The sequence below is a fragment of the Tasmannia lanceolata genome, unplaced genomic scaffold (assembly GCF_043159265.1).
Source record: "Tasmannia lanceolata isolate RefF3 unplaced genomic scaffold, GAP_Taslan_0.1 ptg000035l, whole genome shotgun sequence".
Classification (NCBI taxonomy): domain Eukaryota; kingdom Viridiplantae; phylum Streptophyta; class Magnoliopsida; order Canellales; family Winteraceae; genus Tasmannia; species Tasmannia lanceolata.
In genome coordinates, this window is record NW_027518712.1 from 4,389,420 (window position 1) to 4,412,078 (window position 22,659).

Below are 22,659 nucleotides of genomic sequence, written 5' to 3' on the forward strand. Positions count from 1 at the left end.
AGATGGGATGTGTACCAAAAATCAGCTTCATAGGATCATCCTAACCCATCCATTTGTGGAGGTCAAAATGGACAGACACTGTTTGTCCACAAATCTGCCCATTTTTGCCCTCCACTTTTGGAGGGGTTAGGATGATTCAATGGAGCTGATTTTTGGTACATGCTCTATCTATGATAGGGCCTTGCAAATGAATGCTTTCGATCACCACAAAAAATGTGGGACCCATGTGATTGGGCACTCGAGTGTACCATAAGCTGGGTACGCTTGAGCGTACAATCCTTTTCCTGATATATATATATATATATATATATATATATATAGAGAGAGAGAGAGAGAGAGAGAGAGAGAGAGAGAGAGAGAGAGAGAATAGAGTTCCTAAGGTGTCACCTCATATAGCTTATATGAGGTGGTGCTTAAAAACATAAGGGGCCCACTTTGTTTGGATGATCCAAAACATTCATTTGATAGGCCCTCACATAGATAGGGTGTGCCCAAAAAATCAACTTCATAGGATCATCCTAACCCTTCCATTTGTGGAGGTTGAAATGGATGGGTATAAACCTCCATAAATCTGCCCATTTTTAACCTCCATAAATGGAAGGGTTAGGATGATCCTATGGACCTGATTTTTTGTAGGCACGATATCCATCTAAGAGCCTTTCAAATGAGTGGTTTCGATCACCCCAAAAATGTGGGCCCCTTATGTTTTGTGAGCGCCACCTCATATAAGCTATATGAGGTGACACCTTAGGAACTCTATTCTCATATATATATATATATATATATATATATATATGAGGAAAGTGTTTCTAGTCTCTCCCCTAGATAAGCTTATCTACTCCTCCCTTTAAAAAAACACAGTGGGCCCACGCTGTTTGGATGATCCAAAGCATTCATTTGATAGGTCCTAACATAGATAGGGTGTGCCCAAAAAATCAGCACCAAAGGGTCATCCTAGAACTTCATTTTGTTGGGCACACCGTGTCCAAAATGGACGCATATAAACGTGGACGTTTATATGTGTCCAAAATGGGTACCACAAGGCACCACAAAACGAAGTTCTAGGATGACCCTTTGGTGCTGATTTTTTGGGCACACCCTATCTATGTTAGGACCTATCAAATGAATGCTTTGGATCATCCAAACAGCATGGGCCCACTGTGTTTTTTTAAAGGGAGGAGTAAATAAGCTTATCTAGGGGAGAGACTAGAGACACTTTCCTCTATATATATATATATATATATATATATTTCCATAGATAGCAAAATTTCGTTTTAATTGGCGTTTTATGAAATGTTCTGAATAACTGATAAATTCTGGAATGGGAAGTGATATATTCACCCTCTTTTCTTCCTTGGGCCAGCCCGCTCTCTATGTATTTTTGACCATAGTCAACGAAACTTCATTTTAAATTGTGTGTTTTTTTTTTTCGGATAAAACAAAACTCGTTTTGTAGGTTCACCGTTTAATACTTCATTTAATTTTTTTTTGGTAGGTAGGCTAAACACCAAGCCTTCATCATTTAGTTAGAGGTTCAATCCCTAATTCGTTTAAAACTTTTTACATAAAAAACAGGAGATGATTTTTTAGAACCCCCCCTCCCCCTTGTAGGATTATGCGCCCCCCCTATAACGGAATTGTGGGCAGACTTTATTTTTATGCCCCATTTTAAACTTTGAAAAATAGCCAATAATTCAAATATTATTGCATTTTTTGAAACTAAATGGCGAATTAATATATACACTCAAATTTACTGAATAATTCATTTTTCATACATTATTTATATATCTTACCTGAAATTCAAAATTATTGAAAATGACATTGTAATAAAAAGTAGGGATAATTACATTTACACCCCCTCTAGTTTCTGACACATCCACTTCCACCCCTATAGTTTAAAACGTGACAAATACACCCCTGTAATTTCAATTTGTTTAAGGTAGGCCCCTTCAGCTGAAGGTTCGTCCATAGATTGAAGGGTTAGGATGATCCGATGGAGCTGATTTTTTGGGCACACCCTATCTATGTCAAGAGCCATCAAATGAACGCTTTGGATCATCCAAATAATGTGGGCCCATACCCGAATCCAAACACTACCAAAAAATCATCCAAATAATGTGGGCCTACATTGTTTGGATGATCCAAAGCGTTCATTTGATGGCTCTTGACATAGATAGGGTGTGCCCAAAAAATCAGCTCCATCGGATCATCCTAACCCTTCAATCTATGGACGAACCTTCAGCTGAAGGGGCCTACCTTAAACAAATTGAAATTACAGGGGTGTATTTGTCACGTTTTAAACTATAGGGGTGGAAGTGGATGTGTCAGAAACTAGAGGGGGTGTAAATGTAATTATCCCTAAAAAGTAACTCACATGAACTTAACCGTCATTCAACGTTTGTTGTTGTCTTGCATAGAAGAATAGGCATACATATGGTAAATATGTGTTGGAAACTTGGACTGAAAGAAAAACCGCATGTTTTCCTTATTTTTTTCCAACATTTATTACCAAATTGTGTAATAGGAAGTCTATGATAAGAGCATCTCATAGTATGCTTTCCCTATAACATTATGTATCCATAAGCTCTAACGATCTTAGAGGGGGAAGCTAGCCAAGGGCAAGGACCCTTGGAAAAATGAGATGCCAATCAAACTGGATCCCATCATTTATTCTTTTGATATTGGATCATATGTTTAGAAGCAACCTGAATCACTTTGCCAACAAACATAACAAAAGAAGTCAATTGATAAATCACAAAATCCCTTTTGAAAGTCATTTGATGAATTATGAATCATATATCGATACAATGTAACTTACAAAGACTCACTTTCCCAAACAGATTCCAAAAATCATTTAACAACATAAATCTTTTCAACTTAAGGTCGCACAAAATCATAGCTCTAATTATGTATCGTAACTGATTTTATGACCATAAAACATGATAAAGCATGATTAGGCTGACATCATTTCATTTTTTTATACAAACAATTCGGATCATAACAAATTTTTGAACATGACCATGCCTAATCTAATCTTTCCAAAATAATGAACATCAACCTATATGAAGCACTGTCCAGATTCTCAGTTTAGAAATGTCAAACTCCAAGTGAGAAGGACAAATAAACATGAATTAAACATCAAACAAACATCTAAGCAGTTTTATCAAGATAGAACCTTTAATATGTATAAACTTACTTTGGACACTCTATCTACATAGATCCAAGACAACTTAGGACTTCAATTATTATAAAAATAAAATGAAATGACGGCTTAACTTCTCATTTCACTGAAAAATCGCTAAAATTACACAAAGATTGTGAGATCCAACCATTATATCATCCAAATGAAAATCAATTCAATCCAAAAAAAAAATCCTATTGAAATCGTGTAATACCAGGAAAGATAAATCATTAAAATCAAAATACACTTTATTGATAAAGCGTCAATTCCAATCATATTTTAGCAAGATCAGCAAGGATAATAGACAATAGACAGGTCAAAACAGAAACAAAATATACTCAATTTTCGATCCATCTTTTAGACAAGAGATTCATAAATGAAGCAAATATAATCGACATTTTCTACCTTTTAAGCAGGAAATTGAAAAAAATAAAGATTACCTGAATTGAAACTTTCTGATTTTCAGAAAGACTCACTGATCTGCAATCAGATTGCTATAGATGAAGCTGAACATACAATATCGTCCAAATTTCTATAAATCTGAAGTATCAACAAAGATTTGCCTTGAATTTCTTTCAAAACATATCGAGCTAGCTTTAATCCAAGAGAAAGCTAAAAGTAGTCTCGATCTAATGAAAAAAGATAGAAACAAAGAAACTAGGGTTTCAACTGAGATTCTCTCTTTCTCTCCCTTTCTCTCTAGATTTTCGATGGAAAAAAAAGAGAAAACCCCTAGCTTCTTAGATAAGATTCTCAAATGAGGGCCTTCAGTTGGTATTTATAGCACTTTCTAATAATTTTTACCCCTTTTAAGTTACTTGGATGCCCACCATAGGTCATGTTTTTCTTTTGTTTTTTACTAAATTAGGGTGATACAGGATAAAAATTTTAATGAAAATTTTTAAGATGAATTTGTATCCCTTTAGTTGCCGAGGGACAATGGAAGCCCAATAGTTTCCACCTTGGCATTCCCATCTTATTTTGATGATTCCAATACACAAGTGATTTATGATCACTAATGTGTTTGATTGTCTAAGTTGTAGATCACATTGGTGCTAAGACAACATTGCTTGGATTGAGACCAAGAAGATCTCATTGGACCACATCATGAAGGCCAAAGACATCGTAGTCCAAGACAAATGAAGACTTGAAGAATCCATTGAAGATCAAAGTCATATTTGAATGTATAAGATCCAATCTCAGTTTTAGATTTTAAGAGGCATAATTAAGTTAATCTCACACACCCTAAATGTATAAGAGATTGTCCTTGTGGTGTTCCAACAATGTGGAACCCTCATAACAATCCTAACTTGGTGTAAAGTTGGAAGCCCAAAAACAAGAAGTGAAAATCTGCTTGACATAGGCTTCTCGGAACTCCGAGAGAATTCTCGGAGCTCCGAGCTCGGAACTCCAAGAGATTCCTCGGAGCTCCGAGAAATGGTCCAGTAACATTTTTCTCACTTCTGTTTGTATTCCCGGAACTCCGAGATTTTTTCTCGGAACTCCGAGAACACTATAACGGTCGAATTTTTAGCAGTTGGGAATTTTCTAGGAATTACCACAATGCCACTAAACGGTCATATTTTGGTTTTCCTATACATATGGGCATTCTAAACTTCAAGACCATCAATCCTAACACTCTAAAACTTCATTTGAACATCCAAAGAGTGAATCAAACTTGATTATGCTTCTCATCCTCTAAAGATTAGGATTTGGATCATAGGCTCAATTTGTACATCTTCTACAATTCTTGTGAACCTTTGTGAGGGATTTTTTGTTCTTTCTTTCTTACTCAAAGAACTTGTATTGGGCGAGTGTTCGGAGAAGCGTAGCCCACTCTCCGTGGTGAAGATTGCCACCAAGGTTAAAGGTAATCGGAATTGTAATCGGCACCGACCTTCGCCGAAGTTAAGAGATCACATAGTGAAGCCATCAACGGGTTTGGTTGGTGGAGTGGAGTAGGCCTCGCGTTTTGAGGACCGAACCACTTTAAATCCCGGGTGCACTTTCCCTTGAACTCTAGCTCTTTATTTTGCATTGCACCTCTAGATTTAACTTGTGTGCTTGAATTTCATTGTTGATCTCTTAATTTACATTTTGGGTTTGAGTTTTTAAAAGGATTAAAACTTGCTAGAAACCTAATTAATTTTCACTCCTCATAGTTGCCGTAATTGGGACCACCTTTGGAATTTGACTTGGTATCAAAGCCTTAGCTCTTAAAAGATTTTCATTTCTTAAAATCTTTGGTAAATTTTCTTTAAAATTTCAACAAGGGAAAGATCATAAGATCTTTGGCAACTTTCTATTTTGTGAAATGGCGGATAGAAATGGAACCGGACTTCCGGAGGGCCATTCCACAACTAGACCTCCCTTCTTTAATGGGTCCAACTATGGACATTGGAAGACAAGGATGCACATCTATCTTCTTTCAATAGATGTGAAACTTTGGCATATTGTTGAAAATGGATACATTTTGCCTTCCACACCATTTGAAGAATGGAATACGGTAGAAAAAAGGCATGCAAATTTAAATTACAAAGCTATAAATTTCTTGTTTTGCGCCTTATCTACGGAGGAGTTTAATCGAGTTGCTCTTTTTTATTCCGCCAAGTATTTGGGATACACTTGCCGTTACCCATGAGGGAACATCACAAGTCAAGGATTCCAAAATAAACTTGTTAAAGAGCAAATATGAAATGTTTAGAATGGATCAACATGAAAGTATTTCCGAAATGTATACTCGATTTTCTAAAATTTCTAATGAATTAGCCAATCTTGGTAAATCTTATCCTACTGATGAGCTTGTGAGTAAGTTGCTTAGGTCTCTTCCTCCATATTGGGATCCAAAGGTAACCGCCATACAAGAATCAAAGAATCTCAAGAGGCTAACCATGGAGGAGCTTGTAGGATCTCTCATCACCCATGAGATGCTCCTCACTAGCCGACAAGAGGAGAAGAAGCCGAAAGAGAAAGAAAAAGAGAGTCGATCTCTAGCTCTAAAAGCCTCCAAAGCGAACTCATCATCCTCTAGCGAGGCGGATAGCGATGAAAAAGAAGCTTTAAGAAACTTTAAAAGCTTATGGAGAAAGAAACATAAAAAGTATAAAAAGAAGAAGAAAGAAGCAAGTGAAGTTGAGGGAGCTTTACGATGCAACAATTGCAAGAAGATTGAACACAAAAGACCGGATTGTCCACTTCTCAAGTCGTTTTCCTCAAAGTACAAGGGAAAGAAGAATTGGAAGAAGCATAAGGCTCTTGCCACCGGTTGGGATGCTTTGAGCACCTCGGGACAAAGCTCAAGTGAAGGGGAAGAAAAGAAGGATGATCTTTGCCTCATGGCACTCTCCCATGAAGTTGACGTAAATTCTAACCCTTCTTGTTATTCATCTAGTAGTGATAGTGAAAAAATATCATATGATGAATTGTGCTCAACCTTGCACTCTCAAATTTCTAAAAATAAAGTTCAAAAGAAATCCATTTCAAGATTAGAAAATGAACTTAATTTTTTGAAAAATGAATCTTCTTCCAAATCTCAAGCACAACTTGAAAATTTTAAACTTGAGATTGAAACCCTTAAGGGTTGTTTGGATGAGAAAACTTGCCAAATTGCAAAACTCTAAGATATGGCAAGCTCTTCCAAATCTTATGAAGATGAATTTAATAATTTTCTAAATCAAATAACCCATCTTCATAATGAAAATGAAAGGTTAAGATTATGTCTCCATGGATTCTTAAATGGTGTCAAAATTATTGACATAACCTTAAAGAAGACTAGTCAAAGACCTAAACATGCATGTTATGATAGGACTAGCGTATTTAACCCTCATGTTAGATGCCATTATTGTAGAATAAATGGTCATTACCAATTCCAATGTGCATCTAAGATTAGGGATAGCGGTGAATCCAAGAAAGCTTGGGTTCCCAAAACCCCCATATGATTTTCATCATATGTGCTTAGATTAGGGGCTTGATCTAAAATTGAATATCTTTCTATGGATAATTAAAATATCCCCTCTTATGTTGAATAAAAATTCTAAATAGGGGGATTTCTAGGTTTGTCTTTTCGTTAAAAAAGGGGGAGCCTTAAATTGAATATTTCATCCCTTTGTTTCTCTTTTACCCCAATCTTTTTTATTGATGCCAAAGGGGGAGAGAATTCTAGTGTAAGAAAAATATGTATGCTTTTATTGGAAAATCTCTTGTGCTTGTCATCATCAAAAAGTGGGAGATTGTAAGCCCAATGGTTTCCACCTTGGCATTCCCATCTTATTTTGATGATTCCAATACACAAGTGATTTATGATCACTAATGTGTTTGATTGTCTAAGTTGTAGATCACATTGGTGCTAAGACAACATTGCTTGGATTGAGACCAAGAAGATCTCATTGGACCACATCATGAAGGCCAAAGACATCGTAGTCCAAGACAAATGAAGACTTGAAGAATCCATTGAAGATCAAAGTCATATTTGGATGTATAAGATCCAATCTCAGTTTTAGATTTTAAGAGGCATAATTAAGTTAATCTCACACACCCTAAATGTATAAGAGATTGTCCTTGTGGTGTTCCAACAATGTGGAACCCTCATAACAATCATAACTTGGTGTAAAGTTGGAAGCCCAAAAACAAGAAGTGAAAATCGGCTTGACATAGGCTTCTCGGAACTCCGAGAGAATTCTCGGAGCTCCGAGCTCGGAACTCTGAGAAATATGGTCCGGTAACATTTTTCTCACTTCTGTTTGTATTCTCGGATCTCCGAGATTTTTTCTCGGAACTCCGAGAAATATTCTCGGAACTCCGAGAACATTATACGGTCGGATTTTTAGCCGTTGGGAATTTTCCAAGAATTACCACAATGCCACTGAACGGTCATATTTTGGTTTTCCTATATATATGGGCATTCTAAACTTCAAGACCATCAATCCTAACACTCTAAAACTTCATTTGAACATCCAAAGAGTGAATCAAACTTGATTATGCTTCTCATCCTCTAAAGATTAGGATTTGGATCATAGGCTCAATTTGTACATCTTCTACAATTCTTGTAAACCCTTGTAAGGGATTTTTTGTTCTTTCTTTCTTACTCAAAGAACTTGTATTGGGCGAGTGTTCGGAGAAGCGTAGCCCACTCTCCATGGTGAAGATTGCCACCAAGGTTAATGGTAATCGGAATTGTAATCGGCACCGATCTTCGCCGAAGTTAAGAAGATCACATAGTGAAGCCATCAACGGGTTTGGTTGGTGGAGTGGAGTAGGCTTCGCGTTTTGAGGACCGAACCACTTTAAATCTCGGGTGCACTCTCTCTTGAACTCTAGCTCTTTATTTTAAATTGCACCTCTAGATTTAACTTGTGTGCTTGAATTTCATTGTTAATCTCTTAATTTTCATTTTGGGTTTGAGTTTTTAAAAGGATTAAAACTTGATAGAAACCTAATTAATTTTCACTCTTCATAGTTGCCGTACTCGGGACCACCTTTGGAATTTCAGACAACTTCCTTCGGTCAAATATTTGTTTCTTACTCCCCAAAGCCACCCTTAACTAGGATAATGCACACTCCCTTCTACACTATGACTCTAACTATGCTCGTCTTATTAAGCATTTTTACACGGATTTAGACGAAATTTTACAAGGACCTAGTTGGGATTCTAACCTACTCGAGGCTAAAATTTGAGACACTAATTCATTTATTTGAAAGGTTTTTTATTCACACAAGCTTATTTAGGGTTTGGTCAAAATGGGGTGTCTACAGGTGCTAACCATTGGTTGTAGTGAGAAGGGTTTCATCCCTTATTAGTGTGCTTGTAATATGCTCTCCGATCCGGTCTGAATGTGGCTTTGAATTTAGCAGAGAAATCCCAAGGATACAAACTTGGGGAGTGTATGTAGGACTAGGCAAGGTGCTAAGTGCCGAACGCTTGCGTTCTTCTTGTGTGCTGCTTATCTTTCTCTCTCTCTCTCTCATCTATTTTGTATATGCCCTTTTATGTAATAGCTTAACTAATTAGTACTTGGATTAACAGTGGATATCTATACTTGCTAATCAAAATAATCACATTACAAATCAAGTTGTAAATCAAATAAGGTATTGTCTATACTTCTAATCATGACTTATACCTAACTCATCCAACTTGATTAAGGAAAGACAAAAGTAGGGTGAACTTCGAAAGAGTTTTAATTGCCAAAATTTCTTAAAGTAAAGACAACTAATTCACCACCCTTCCTCTTGGTTGCCAAACAGGGATTTCAGATGTGTTTCTGGTCTATTTATATATAGACCTTCTAGTGTCTTTTCATGTAGAAATGCACCCTTTCATGACACCTTATCAATGTGGGCGGGCTTATTTCACCGTTAGATCGCACCTTATCGTGATTCTATGGTCCAGATCACTTCTGGAGTGACTCTTGGTTTATGTAAAACGTATGTCCTTCCTCATAACTGTTAGCTCGTGTCCAATCGCTAATCTACGGCTCAAAGCGCACCCGATCGGCATCTAACCTTTTGTACTCGACGGGTCGTGATCCAACGATCCTTTGGTACACTTTCATTTTGAAAATCACTAACATGTATTTGGCTTAATATCCAATGGTTTGATTCCCAACAATAAAAAAAATGGTCTAAATGGTTTAATTCTCAAATATGAGATTTTATATGGTTTAAGCCCTTATAGTTCCGTATTTTTCAAAAAAAAAAAAAAAATTGTACAGACAACACTATAGGATGATCCAAACCGTACAAGTGATGGAAAAGAACATAAATAGGTTGTGCCCCAAAAATCATTTCCATAGGATAATCCTAGCCCTCGAATCAATGAAGTTTCAATATTATGCAGTTCCTCTATAGATCGGAGGGTTGGGATCATCCTACAGAAATTATTATTTGGGCACAACCTATTTACCTTTTGGCCTGTTACATGGACGGTTTGGATCATTCTATAGTGTGGACCGTACAGTACTTTTTGAAAATATAAGGACTAGTAAGGGCTTACACCATATAAAATCTCAAATATAAATACACAGTCCACTTTCTTAACCAAAGAATCTTATATCACAAAAAGCATAGGAACCCGTACCACATTACAGATCTATCAACTGCACACCCATACATAGTCCACTTCCTTACCCAAAGAATATTACATCACAGAAAGAAAAGGAACCCGTTTCACATTACCAAACTATCAACTGCACACTCTCAATTCGATATTTGCACCTTCTCCTTATATTCAAGTTTAAGCTTTTATAACTTGGTTTTACAATTCTCAATAAGCTGTCAAAAGCGTTTTGGGTGCTTTTCTTTTCTCAAACGCTAGCACTGGCTTGTGCTCTCTACTCACGAAAGCTCTGGCTTCTTCTCTCTTCTACCTCGCATATGCGTATTTAAAGATGCTTTCCCTTCTCTTGGCTGCCTTGCTTGGCCTATATTCTCATTTCCAACCTAGTTATTTATTGCCGGAAGCTCTTTCATCGTTTCTTCCTTGGAGGACAACAAAACATCTTTCATAGATAATACCATGGATGAAGAAGCAGCTACAGATTTAGACCCAAGACAAGCTCCTAGGATCCCATTCACCAAACTTGGCCAAGTCGACTCGGATTTCGCTCTTGCTGAGGCTTTGCAAGATCAGGTTCTCTCTCTCTCTTTCTCAATATATATTTCTATCTACTATATAGCAGAAGAGAAAAGAAGAGAATTTTTTGAATTTTTTGAAAATTCTATGAGAACTACTGATCACTTTTTTTTACTTTCTTAACAAATGCACCCATTCAACTCACATATTTTCAATCCTACCCCCTCCTTTATGCTTTTTAACAAAGACACCAATTAAAGCCACATAATTTCAATCTTACCCCCTCCTTTATGGTTTTTTAATAAAAAATCTATATGGTGATCTTAACTGTCCAATTTAAGAGGAATTATGGAAACCTCTATAGATTGGAGGGCTAGTATCAGCCTATGGAAATGATTTTTGGGGCACAACCTATTTATGTAGTGTTCCATCACATGGACGGTTTGGATAAACCTATGACGTGGTCTGTACAGTTTTTTGTCGGCCCGTGTATCGCACGGGGTTTTTTACTAGTATATATATATATATATATATATATATATATATATATATATATATATATGAGGAAAGTGAAGCTAACTTAGCTACACCGCCGGCTTAAAATACAATGGGCCCACATTGTTTTGGTGATCCAAAACATTCATTTGATAGGCCCTCACATTTATAGGGTGTGCCCCAAAAATCAGCTAGGTAGGATCATCCCAACCCTACGATTTGTGGAGGCAAAAATGAACGTATAAAACCCTTTACAAATTTGTCCATTTTTGCCTCTACAGTTTGAAGGGTTGGGATGATCCTACCTAGCTGATTTTTTGGGCACACCCTATCAATGCAAGGGCGTATCAAATGAATGGTTTGGATCACCAAAACAATGTGGGCCCATTGTATTTTAAGCCGGCGGTGTAGCTAAGTTAGCTACACCGGCGGTGTAGCTTCACTTTCCTCTATATATATATATGAGGAAACTGTTGGTGCGCTTAAGTGTAGATACGTTATCTACACACTAGCTTAAAATACAATGGAGACCCACATTGTTTGAGTGATCCAAACCATTCAATTGATTGACCCTCACATAGATAGCGTGTCCACAAAAAATCAGCTCCATAGGATCATCCTAACCCTTCGAACCGTGGAGGCAAAAAATGTACAGATTTGTGAAGGTTTATACATGTCCATTTTTCCACCACTAATTATAGGGTTGGGATGATCCTATGAAGCTGATTTTTTGTGGACACCCTATCTATGTGAGGGCCATTCAAATGAATGGTTTGGATCACCCAAACAATATGCCCTCCACTGTATTTTAAGCTAGTGTGTAAATAACTTATCTACACTTGTGTGTAGAAACTGTTTTCTCTATTTATATATACTTGTAAAAAACCCTGTGCGATGCACAGACCGACAAAGAACTGTACATACCACATCATAGGTTGATCCAAACCGTCCATGTGATGTTACACAACATCAATAGGTTGTGCCCGTAAAATCATTTCCATAGGTTGATCCTAGCCCCCCAATCTAAAGAGGTTTCCATAATTAAAACAGCATAAAGGAGGGGGTAGGATTGAAATTATGTGGCTTTAATGGCTGCCTTCGTTAAAAAGCATAAAAGGAGGGGGTAGGATTGAAAATATGTGGGTTGAATGGGTGCCTTTGTTAAAAAAAGTCAAAAAAAGTGATGTGTAATTCTCATAGAATTTTGGGAGAAATTCAAATAATTCTCTCCTTTTCTCTTTTGCTATATATATATACTAGCAAAAAAGATGCACGGGCCGAGAAAGAATTGTACATACCACATCATAGGTTGATCTAAACCATCCATGTGATGGAACACAACATAAATAGGTTGTGCCCGCAAAATAATTTCCATAGGCTGATCCTAGCCGTCCAATCTATAGAGGTTTCGATAATTGTTGTTCCTCTTAAGGTGCCTAGAATTCGTCAATATTTTTATAGGTGTCCTCATTTGTAATATCAAACTTTCCGTAATTTGACCCACACATAGTGAAGAAGGAAAAGTAGTTCCCGATTTCCCCAACACGACTGGGTTCAACCCGACCCAACCCGATTTGCAATTTCCTCATCCCGACCCAACCTGATTTCCAATTCGGGTTGGGTTGGGTCGGGTTGACCCGATTTGATATAGTACCCATTGTTTGCCACCTCAACTCAAGCCGGGTTGTTTTGGATTTTGGGAACCAATAGTGAGTCACCAATAATCAATTTTTAACTCGCAATCGGTTCTCAAAATCCAAACCAAACAGGGACTAACAATTAACAAAGGGAAATGTTATCCGCACTACTATATTTTGATGATCACACTCCTCATTTTATTAAAGTAGGCTATGGCCCCCACCATAGGATTATCCAAACCGTCCATTGTGGACTGTGGAGACTATTTCAATGTTGAAAAAGAAAAACACATATACAGAACTTCTTCAGATGGAACCCAAATTCGGATTTCGGGTAGGGTCGGGTTGCCCGACAGCCCAACTCGACCTGACCCGATTTCCAATTCTGGTTGATTTTTCCCAACCCAACCCAACCCGATTTGCGAAAAAGATTAACCCGACCCAACCCAAATTCGGGTTGAACCCGACCCGCGTGGGAGCATCCAAGTAACAACAATGGTTTCAAATTATATATAGTGCTAATGTCCTTACTACCATATTTTATAATGGCACTACTCACCGTATTTTGATGATCACACTCATCACTTTATTAAATGTACGGTATGGCCCATACCATAGGATGATCCAAACCGTCCATTAGATGGGCCACTGCCTACATAGGTTGTGTCCCAAAAATAATTTTCATAGGTTGATCCGAACCCTCCGATCTATAGCGGGTTATAGGTTGATCCGAACCGTCCATGTGATTGAACACAACATCAATAGGTTGTGCCCGTAAAATTATTTCCATAGGTTGATCCTAGCCCTCCAATCAATAGAGGTTTCCATAATTGTTGCTCCTCTTCATGTGCCCGGAATCCGTCAATATTTTGCAAGTGTCTTGCATGACTAATATAAAGTAGTTCTTTTGTCATTGTCATATGTCTTCATCTCTTCTTGGTAGTTTTTTTTCGTAATTGTCATAGACAGGTACCCCGGGTCGGTACTTTTTGTATGTAGATTACGATTTTACCCTCAAATAATTTCTCATAGAGATAGATATTAGATATCAGCAAAGGGGTTAATGTAAAAGAGTAATGCTGATGTGTAAATCTCACCGAAAAAGAAAAGAAATTCCTTTTATCTCTAGCTGTGTAGTAGTATATATATATATATATATATATATATATACTAGTAAAAAACCCCGTACGATGCACGGGCCGACAAAGAACTGTACGGACCACATCATAGGTTAATCCAAACCGTCCATGTGATGGAACATAACATAAATAGGTTGTGTCGCAAAAATCATTCCCATAGGCTATTCCTAGCCCTCCAATCTATAGAGGTTTCCATAATTCATCTTAAATCGGATGGTTAAGATCACTCTATAGATTTTTTATTAAAAAAGCACAAACGAGGGGGGTAAGATTGAAATCATGTGGCTTTAATGGGTGCCTTTGTTAAAAGGCATAAGGAGGGGGTAGGGTTCAAAATATGTGGGTTGAATGGGTGCCTTTGTTAAAAAAAAAAGTCAAAAAAGTGATGTGTAATTCTCATAGAATTTTCAAAAAATTCAAAAAATTCTCTTCTTTTCTCTTCTGCTATATATATATATAATATATATATATATATATATATATATATATATATATAGGGGGGGGGCGCAGTATCTGAGCTCAAGCTCATATAGGAAATCTGAGGTAGAGTTTTTGTATAGGGCCTTCCCCATGTTGTTTGAGTCATCAAACCTATCCATTCCATAGAACTTCACATAGATAGCTTGTTCCTAACAAACCATCTTCAAAGCATCATCCTAACCGTTCGATCTGTAGAGGCAGAAAATGGACCATTTTGTAGACGTCCATTTTAAATCTCCACAAATTAACGCTTACGATGATCCTATGGAGATGATTTTTTAGGGACACCCTATCTATGTTAGGTCCTATAGAATCAATATCTAACATAACCCAAACAACATAGGCAGCCACATTATTTAAAAACTCTAGCCCAAAAATTCTATATGAGCTTGCGCTAAGAAGCCATTTCGTAATATATATATATATATATATATATATATATATATATATATATATATATATATATCTGAGGGAGACCTCAGATAAGCTATCTGAGCTAGCCAGGGGACGATGTATCTGATGGAGACCTCATATAAGCTATCTGAGCTAGCCACCACAAATAGACATCAAGCCATGTTGTTTGAGTCATCCTACCCATTCATTCAATAAAACCAAACATAGATATGGTGTTCCTAAGAAATCATCTCCATGGGATCATCCTAACCATTCGATCTATCAGGCACAAAATGGACCCATTTTATAGACGTCCATTTTAAACCCACACAAATCAAGGGTTAGCATGATCCTATGGAGATGATTACTTAGGATCACCCTATCTATGTTAGGTCACGTAGAATAATTATCTAACATAACCCAAACAACATAGCCACCTACCCAATGTATACTCGCTAGCGCAGATAAGCTATTAGGTCATGTAGAATAATTATCTAACATAACCCAAACAACATAGCCACCTACCCAATGTATTCTCGCTAGCGCAGATAAGCTATTCGAGGTCTCCGCTCAATCATCATATAATTGTCTCAGAAATATATATATATATATATATATATATATATATATATATATATACATATATACATATATATATATATATATACATATATATATATATATATATAGAGAGAGAGAGAGGAAAAGGAGTGTGCGGTCGAGGGCCTAAACACATGGGTCCCGCACTTTTTGTGTTGATCAAAACCATTCATTTGCAAGGCCCCATCATAGATAGGGTGTGTACAAAAAATCAGCTCCATTGGATCATCCTAACCCCTCCAAAAGTGGAGGGCAAAAATGGGCAGATTTGTGGCAAACGGTGTCTGTCCATTTTACCCTAAACTTTTGGATGGGTTAGGATGATCTTATGGAGCTGATTTTTTGTACACACCCTATCTATGATGGGATCTTGCAAATGAATGCTTTGGGCCATCCTAACAATGTGGGCCCACATGAGTTTTGGGCCCTCGACCGCACCTAAGCTTGGTGTGGTCGAGCGCACAATCTTATTCCTCATATATATATATATATATATATATATATCTATATCTATATAGTAGAAGAGAAAATAAGAGAATTTTTTGTAGAATTACACATCACTCTTTTTGACTTTTTTTAACAAAGGCACCCATTTAACACACATATTTTCAATCATATCCCCTCCTTTATGCTTTTTAACAAAGGCACCCATTAGAGCCAAATAATTTCAATCCTACCCCCCTCCTTTATGCTTTTTTAATAAAAAATCTATAGGGTGATCTTAACCATCCAATTTAAGAGGAATTATGGAAACCTATATAGATTGGAGGGCTAGGATCAGCCTATGGAAATGATTTTTGGGGCACAACCTATTTATGTTGTGTTCCATCACATGGACGGTTTAGATCAACCTATGATGTGGTCTATACAATTCTTTGTCGGCCCGTGTATCGCACGGGGTTTTTTGCTAGTATATATATATATAGAGAGAGAGAGAGAGACAGAGAGAGAGAGAGAGAGAGTAAAGGGTTTATGCGCTCGAGCGCAGATAAGCTTATATGTGCACAAACATGGGTGGCCCACATTGTTAGGGGGATCCAAAGCATTCATTTGGAGGGCCCTTTCATGGATAGGGTGTCCACCAAAAATCAGCTCCATTTGATCATCTTAGGGTGTTCATTTGTGGGGTGAAAAAATGGGTAGATTAGTGGACAAACAATATCTGTCCATTTTCACCCCCACAAATGGACACCCTATGATGATCCAATGAAGCTGATTTTTTGTACACACCCCATCCATGGTGGGACCTCTCAAATTAATTCTTAGGATCACCCCAACAATGTGGCCCCACCCTTGTTTCCTACACTCGAGCGCAAATAAGCTATCTGTGCTCGAGCGCAGGAACCCTTTTCTCATATATATATATATATATATATATATATATATATATAGAGAGAGAGAGAGAGAGAGAGAGAGAGAAATGATTGTGCGGTCGACCGCACCAAGCTTAAGTGTGGTCAAGGGCCCTAAACTCATGCGGGCCCAATTTGTTAGGATGACCCAAAGCATTCATTTGAAAGGCCCTTACATAGATGGGGTATGTACAAAAAAGCAGCTCTTTAGGATCATCCTAACCCATCCATTTGTCGACGTCAAAATGGACAGACACCGTTTGCCACAAATCTGCCCATTTTTGGAGGGGTTAGGATGATCCAATGGACCTGATTTTTTGTACACACCCTATCTATGATGGGGCCTTGCAAATGAATGGTTTTGATCAACACAAAAAATTTGGGACCCATGTGTTTGGGCCCTTGACCGCACCTAAGCTTAGGTGCAGTCGACTGCACAATCTTATTCCTCATATATATATATATATATATATATATATATATATATATAGAGAGAGAGAGAGAGAGAGAGAGAGAGAGAGAGAGAGTAGGGTTCCTCCTCAGCTGCTCAGATAGCTTATCTGAGTAGCTGCTTCAAAAACTCATGGGCCCACATTTTTTCGGTGATCCAAAGCATTCATTTCAAAGGCCCTTCCATGGATAGGGTGTGTACCAAAAATCAGCCATATAGGATCATCCTAACCCAATCAAAGGTGGAGGGCAAAATGGACACACACAGTTTCTTGCCATTTTTTCCCTCCACAAATGGCAGGGTTACGATGATTCTAAAGGCCTCATTTTTGGTACACACCCTATCCATGGAAGGGCCTTCCAAATGAATGCTTTGGATCACCCCAAAAATGTTGGGCCACATGAGTTTTTGAAGCAGCTGCTCAGATAAGCTATTTGAGCAGCTGCGCAAGAACACTTTTCTCATATATATAATACGAGAAAAGAGTAGGTACTCCCTGGGGTAGATAACTTACCTACTTCCTAGGTTAAAATAACAGTTGGGGCCACATCGTTTGGGTGATCAAAAGCACTCATTTGAGGAGCCCTCACATAGATAAGGTGTGCCCCAAAAATCAGCTCGATAGGATCATCCTAACCCTATGGACTGTGGAGGCAAAAAATCAACAAATTTGTGCAGGTTTATAGGTTTATACACGTCCATTTTTGCCTCCACGGTTCATAGGGTTAGGATAGTTCTATCGAGCTGATTTTTTGGGCACACCTGGTCTATGTGAGAGCCCATCAAATGAATGCTTTGGATCACCCAAACAATGTGGCCCCAATTGTTATTTTAAGCTAGGGAGTAGATAAGTTATCTACTCCAGGGAGTACCTACTCTTTTCTCATATTATATATTGGGATATGATTTCAGTGCTCCAATGTTATGATAAACATGCAACTCACTTGTTTGTCCTGTAGTATTTAAAGGGTTTTAAGAGCTTTTTGAGAACCGTAATATCCTTTGACATCCCCTTTAAATACTACACGAGAAACAACAGGAGCGCAAGTTTATCACAACACTGGAGGGAAGAAATCATTTCCCTATATATATATATATATATATATATATATATATATATATATATATATATATGCTCACTTTTCAGCAAATTTTGTCTTCATTGAGTTGGCTACTCTCACATGCAATAGACCATCCATAAATGCCTTCAGCGATGGATGCTATCGAATCCCTATATGTGTGTGTGGGTGTGTTCGTAAAAGCAATTTTACAGTTTCTGTTTTTCAAAAGAAGTGCCACCACATATGAATAAAATGAATAAGACAAAGTCAGTTATGAGGAGTCTGTTATCTCTTGGAAAAGAGAGGCCCCGACATTGATTTGTGACAAATTACCTAAACACTCCCATATACTTAGCAATTGAAATCCATACTATGTTTTATCTATAACGACATTCTAATCTTTACTTTAAACTATTCTAATATATTTTAAAGGTTGTTCCAAGTCCTAAGATACTCTCAATAATAAATCAGAGTAGTCAATAAAGTGTGGAGTGTCATTATCAAATATTTATAATGGCTGACTTGTCATTGGCTATGAATTAACAATCGATAGAGAATTTGAGTCATCAGGAAAGAGCTTTCATGTTGCCTGGGGTGTATAGAAATAGTACTAATAACGACAACGACACTGAAGTCGACGATTATAGTGATGGTGATGAGGAGCATGTTGATGACGACGATGATGAGGAGGATGTGGATGACGACGAGGAGGACTTTGTATTTGGATGATGATGTCGAAGATGATGAAAATATATTTGATGATCATATCGAAGATGATGAACAAGATTGTGAGTTTCTTTTCTATAAATGACTTGGATTCAGTAGTACAAGTAGTGTTTTAATTGGTTTCCTTAAAATAGTTGAATGAATATTTCTCAACAAAATGCATGCTTGAATTGGCAGTGGAAGCAGAGGCTCTTGATGAAGAAGAGAGCTACTCTCAGGTATGTTTCATGGATTGGCTTGAATTGTCATCTTTTCAGTAATGTTTTAGGTATTTTTTCTAACATGTTGCTTATTCCGGTTATCATATGCTCTATGGTATCACATTTGATAATTTTACCACTGCCACAACTCAAAATCATGAAAAAAAATCAAACTATTAAATAATAAGCATTGTAAAATCATATAAAGATATACAAAGTTATGTTTATTAACATCACCTTTATTCTTAAATATTTTATGAAATAGTGTTATAACATATAGCTACAATTTTGTAGGACTCAGAGCAAGGTGTTGAACTTGACGAATTATTGTACGAGGTGAGCTGAGTAACTGTCTTGTTATATTATTCGATTGTTTTTTCCTTCCAATAAGTGTGAGTTGTCACCAAAGAGGGATCCTACATTAGCTATTTAATCTCATTCCAAAAGGGGTGTTTTACTCAAGATAAACAAGCAGTACTATGGATGGAGGGATCTTCCCAGAGTAGCGAGAGGAGCATGCAGATGTGAACAAAAGTTTTTCCTTAACCAGATTTTGGTTTTTTGTTTAGTGTGGAACTCTTTTATATTAGTCTTAATCCCATCTTCGTGGGTTTCACAAGACCATTGTGTCGTTGTTTTCAAGTGTCAATAAAATTTCCCAGTCCACCCCGGGGCCTTAGTGCATAATTATAGGCCTAAAAAAATGTTATTCTATTGTTTTTAGACTAATTTTTTGGTCTTTGCTTGTAGGAATTGATTGCACTTGGTGAGGCAGTCGGAACCGAATGCAGAGGTCTAACAATGGATGTTCTCACTTCATTGCCTTACTCAACATATAAATGTCAACCTACAGAAAATGACAGCTTTGATCAGTAAGCCAAGCTATATTAGATATATTTTATATACAAATTCAGCCTTAAGATTATAGCTTGTGGATCTAACGACACAGCAGGTGTGTGATCTGTCGAGTCGATTATGAAGATGGAGAAGAATTGGTGGTTCTCCCATGCAAACACCCTTACCATTCTGAGTGTATAAACAAATGGCTTCAGATAAATAAGGTAATTAACTAGTAAGTTTTCATGAATGATCTATTTCATTTCCTACTGTTTGTGTCATATTAATGATAGTTAATCTACTTTATTTTTTGCAGGTTTGTCCTATTTGTGGTAATGAAGTTTCCCTACCGACACTTGGGAGGAATATTTAATTATTCTCCCATACCTTATGTGGTGTGATTAAGAGAACCAAGAAGATCCTGATTGTGGTGTATAATCTAAAGGGAGCTCCTTAAGTCTAAGGTTAATGAAAGGAAGCGAGTTACTTTGGGCTTGTAAAATGGACTGCTGAGCATATTTTATGTGATATTAATTGGAAAGAAGCTATGAAATATGACATTTAGTTATGGTGTACTTGCTAAGGAAAAATATGACTGCTTTTTTATGTATTACAATTTTAGGAATAAAATGAAAAAGCAGTGAAAAGAAAGAGCCAATTAAGAAGTTACCATAATTCTTCATTACTTTAGTATGGTTTGCACATACAAAAGAGGAGTTATTTGGTGATATGCAATCATCAATCGAATGACTAATACTGTCCAGTGGGTGGAAAAATTTGGTATGGTCTATCCATATTAATTACGGTCATCAAATGAAAGGAATATCACTATAAACAAAATGATCAAAACTAAAGCAAGCAAACATATCCTTCTGCTTTCATCTTTCTCTAATCACCACGTTTGCGTCGCTTCTTTCATTTTCTTTCTCAATTTGCCCATGCATCTATTCAAAATGCAAGATGCCGTGAAAGGTATTTTTATCTCATTAAAGAAAATTTGAGATCTTCGTGCACAATTTTTCTCTAATTTAATGACATGAGTTGCAAAGAGAGAATGAGATTCTAAATGCAACTGAAATACAGATGTGACAACCCAAGAGGGGGGTGAATTGGTCAATTAGAAATTTTAGGCTTAATTAAGGGAAGATTAAAAATTAATTCATTCAATTAAGCACTAATTAGTCTAACTCTTGTTCAAATAAGTATATTAATGAAAGCTAGGGTTTAGACTTTCTAATCATGCACATTTAGCTAACCTTTGTTTAAATACATATTATAATGCTTAGGGTTAAACCATTTCAATCAAGTGCATTTACTAACCCTTGTTCAATCAAAATCACAAATATAAGTTAGGTTAGAGATTACCAATCACCACACGTGCAAGAGAAGGAAATGAAGAGAGAGAGAGACAATGAACACAAGATTTATAGTGATTCGGTCTATCACAAGACCTACTTCACTGTTCACGTCCGCGCGTGAGTTCCACTACCTCGATCCTCCTTCAAGGCCGGATCAATGAGCCATTAGATGACCAAGCCTTTCCATTCTCAAGGGCCAAAGCGAAGCCCGCTTTTCCATTCTCATAGGCCAAAGCGAAGCCCGCTTTTCCATTCTCAAGGGCCAAAGCGAAGCCTGCTTTTCCATTCTCAAGGGGCAAAGTGAAGCCCGCTTTCCCATTCTCAAGGGCCAAAGCGAATCCCATCTGCACGAAGCCTTCAGCAAGGGGACACACCCTCATATGCCGGATTCACAATTCTTAACGGGGTGAATTGGAGACCCTCAATGAAGAACAAAGAAAAATAAAAACTCTTAATGCCTCTTAATAGGATGATTACAAAGTTCAAGTTCACAATCACTCCCAAGAAATAAGCAAAAGAAAAGCCCTATGGAGTGCCTCTTGAAAGAATGTGGAAATACATGTTCAAAGAGGTTTTAGCTTTTGAATGGAAAGTTGAAGCTCAAAGAGAAATGATATTTTTTGTTTATCAAATGTTCAAAAGCTTATAGAGATAAGTTTTAATCATGTATATATAGTATATTTGAAAATACGATCGTTTGGGGTAAAACTAACTGGCTTGAAAAAGTCAACTAGAAAATGCCCCAACGACTAATTTGCCCGATCGTCGCGGACGACTGAGCCACCCCGGTCACCCGCCCCTATCGAGCGTCCTTTTATATTTTCAAATATTTTACCGTCGCGGTCGACCTGCCCCATGGCTGTCGTCCGGCAAGGCTAACCTGTTAGCTCAAAAATTCAACTAAAAAACCTATCCGGGTCGACCGACCCACGGCGGTCGCCCGCCGAAACTCATGATAGATTGTTCCTAGATGTCGAGGGACACCTCCGCGGTCGCCCGGCTTGATCCGGTCGACCGGCCCGCCAATATCCGGCAAGTGCTGGATTTCAAACTACATTGTCGCGGTCGCCCGGGAGACCCTCGGTCGACCGGTGCTAGTTAAAATTTCATTTTTACTTTAAAGCTTAGGGGCTTTTGGACCATGGTCTTTGGGCTAAAGTCCTAGGTTTTCAAACACATTTT

The 22,659-nt window shown here is 37.4% G+C and overlaps 1 protein-coding gene across 4 annotated transcripts; it reads left to right on the top strand.

Moving 5' to 3' along the window:
- Positions 1-10,665: 10,665 nt before the first annotated feature.
- LOC143859675 (E3 ubiquitin ligase BIG BROTHER-related-like) lies at positions 10,666-20,687 on the top strand. 4 transcript variants are annotated; one of them, XM_077370330.1, is made up of 7 exons: positions 10,666-10,805; positions 19,004-19,144; positions 19,260-19,300; positions 19,577-19,618; positions 20,033-20,154; positions 20,235-20,343; positions 20,436-20,687. In XM_077370330.1, exons 2-7 carry the CDS (start codon positions 19,006-19,008, stop codon positions 20,490-20,492), a joined length of 510 nt encoding a protein of 169 aa, XP_077226445.1. In that variant the 5' UTR covers positions 10,666-10,805; positions 19,004-19,005; the 3' UTR covers positions 20,493-20,687. The 4 variants fall into 4 exon arrangements, with proteins under 4 accessions (XP_077226445.1, XP_077226442.1, XP_077226443.1 ...); XM_077370327.1 differs by having other exon boundaries at positions 10,667-10,805; positions 18,991-19,144; XM_077370328.1 differs by having other exon boundaries at positions 10,668-10,805; positions 18,910-19,144.
- Positions 20,688-22,659: the final 1,972 nt, after the last annotated feature.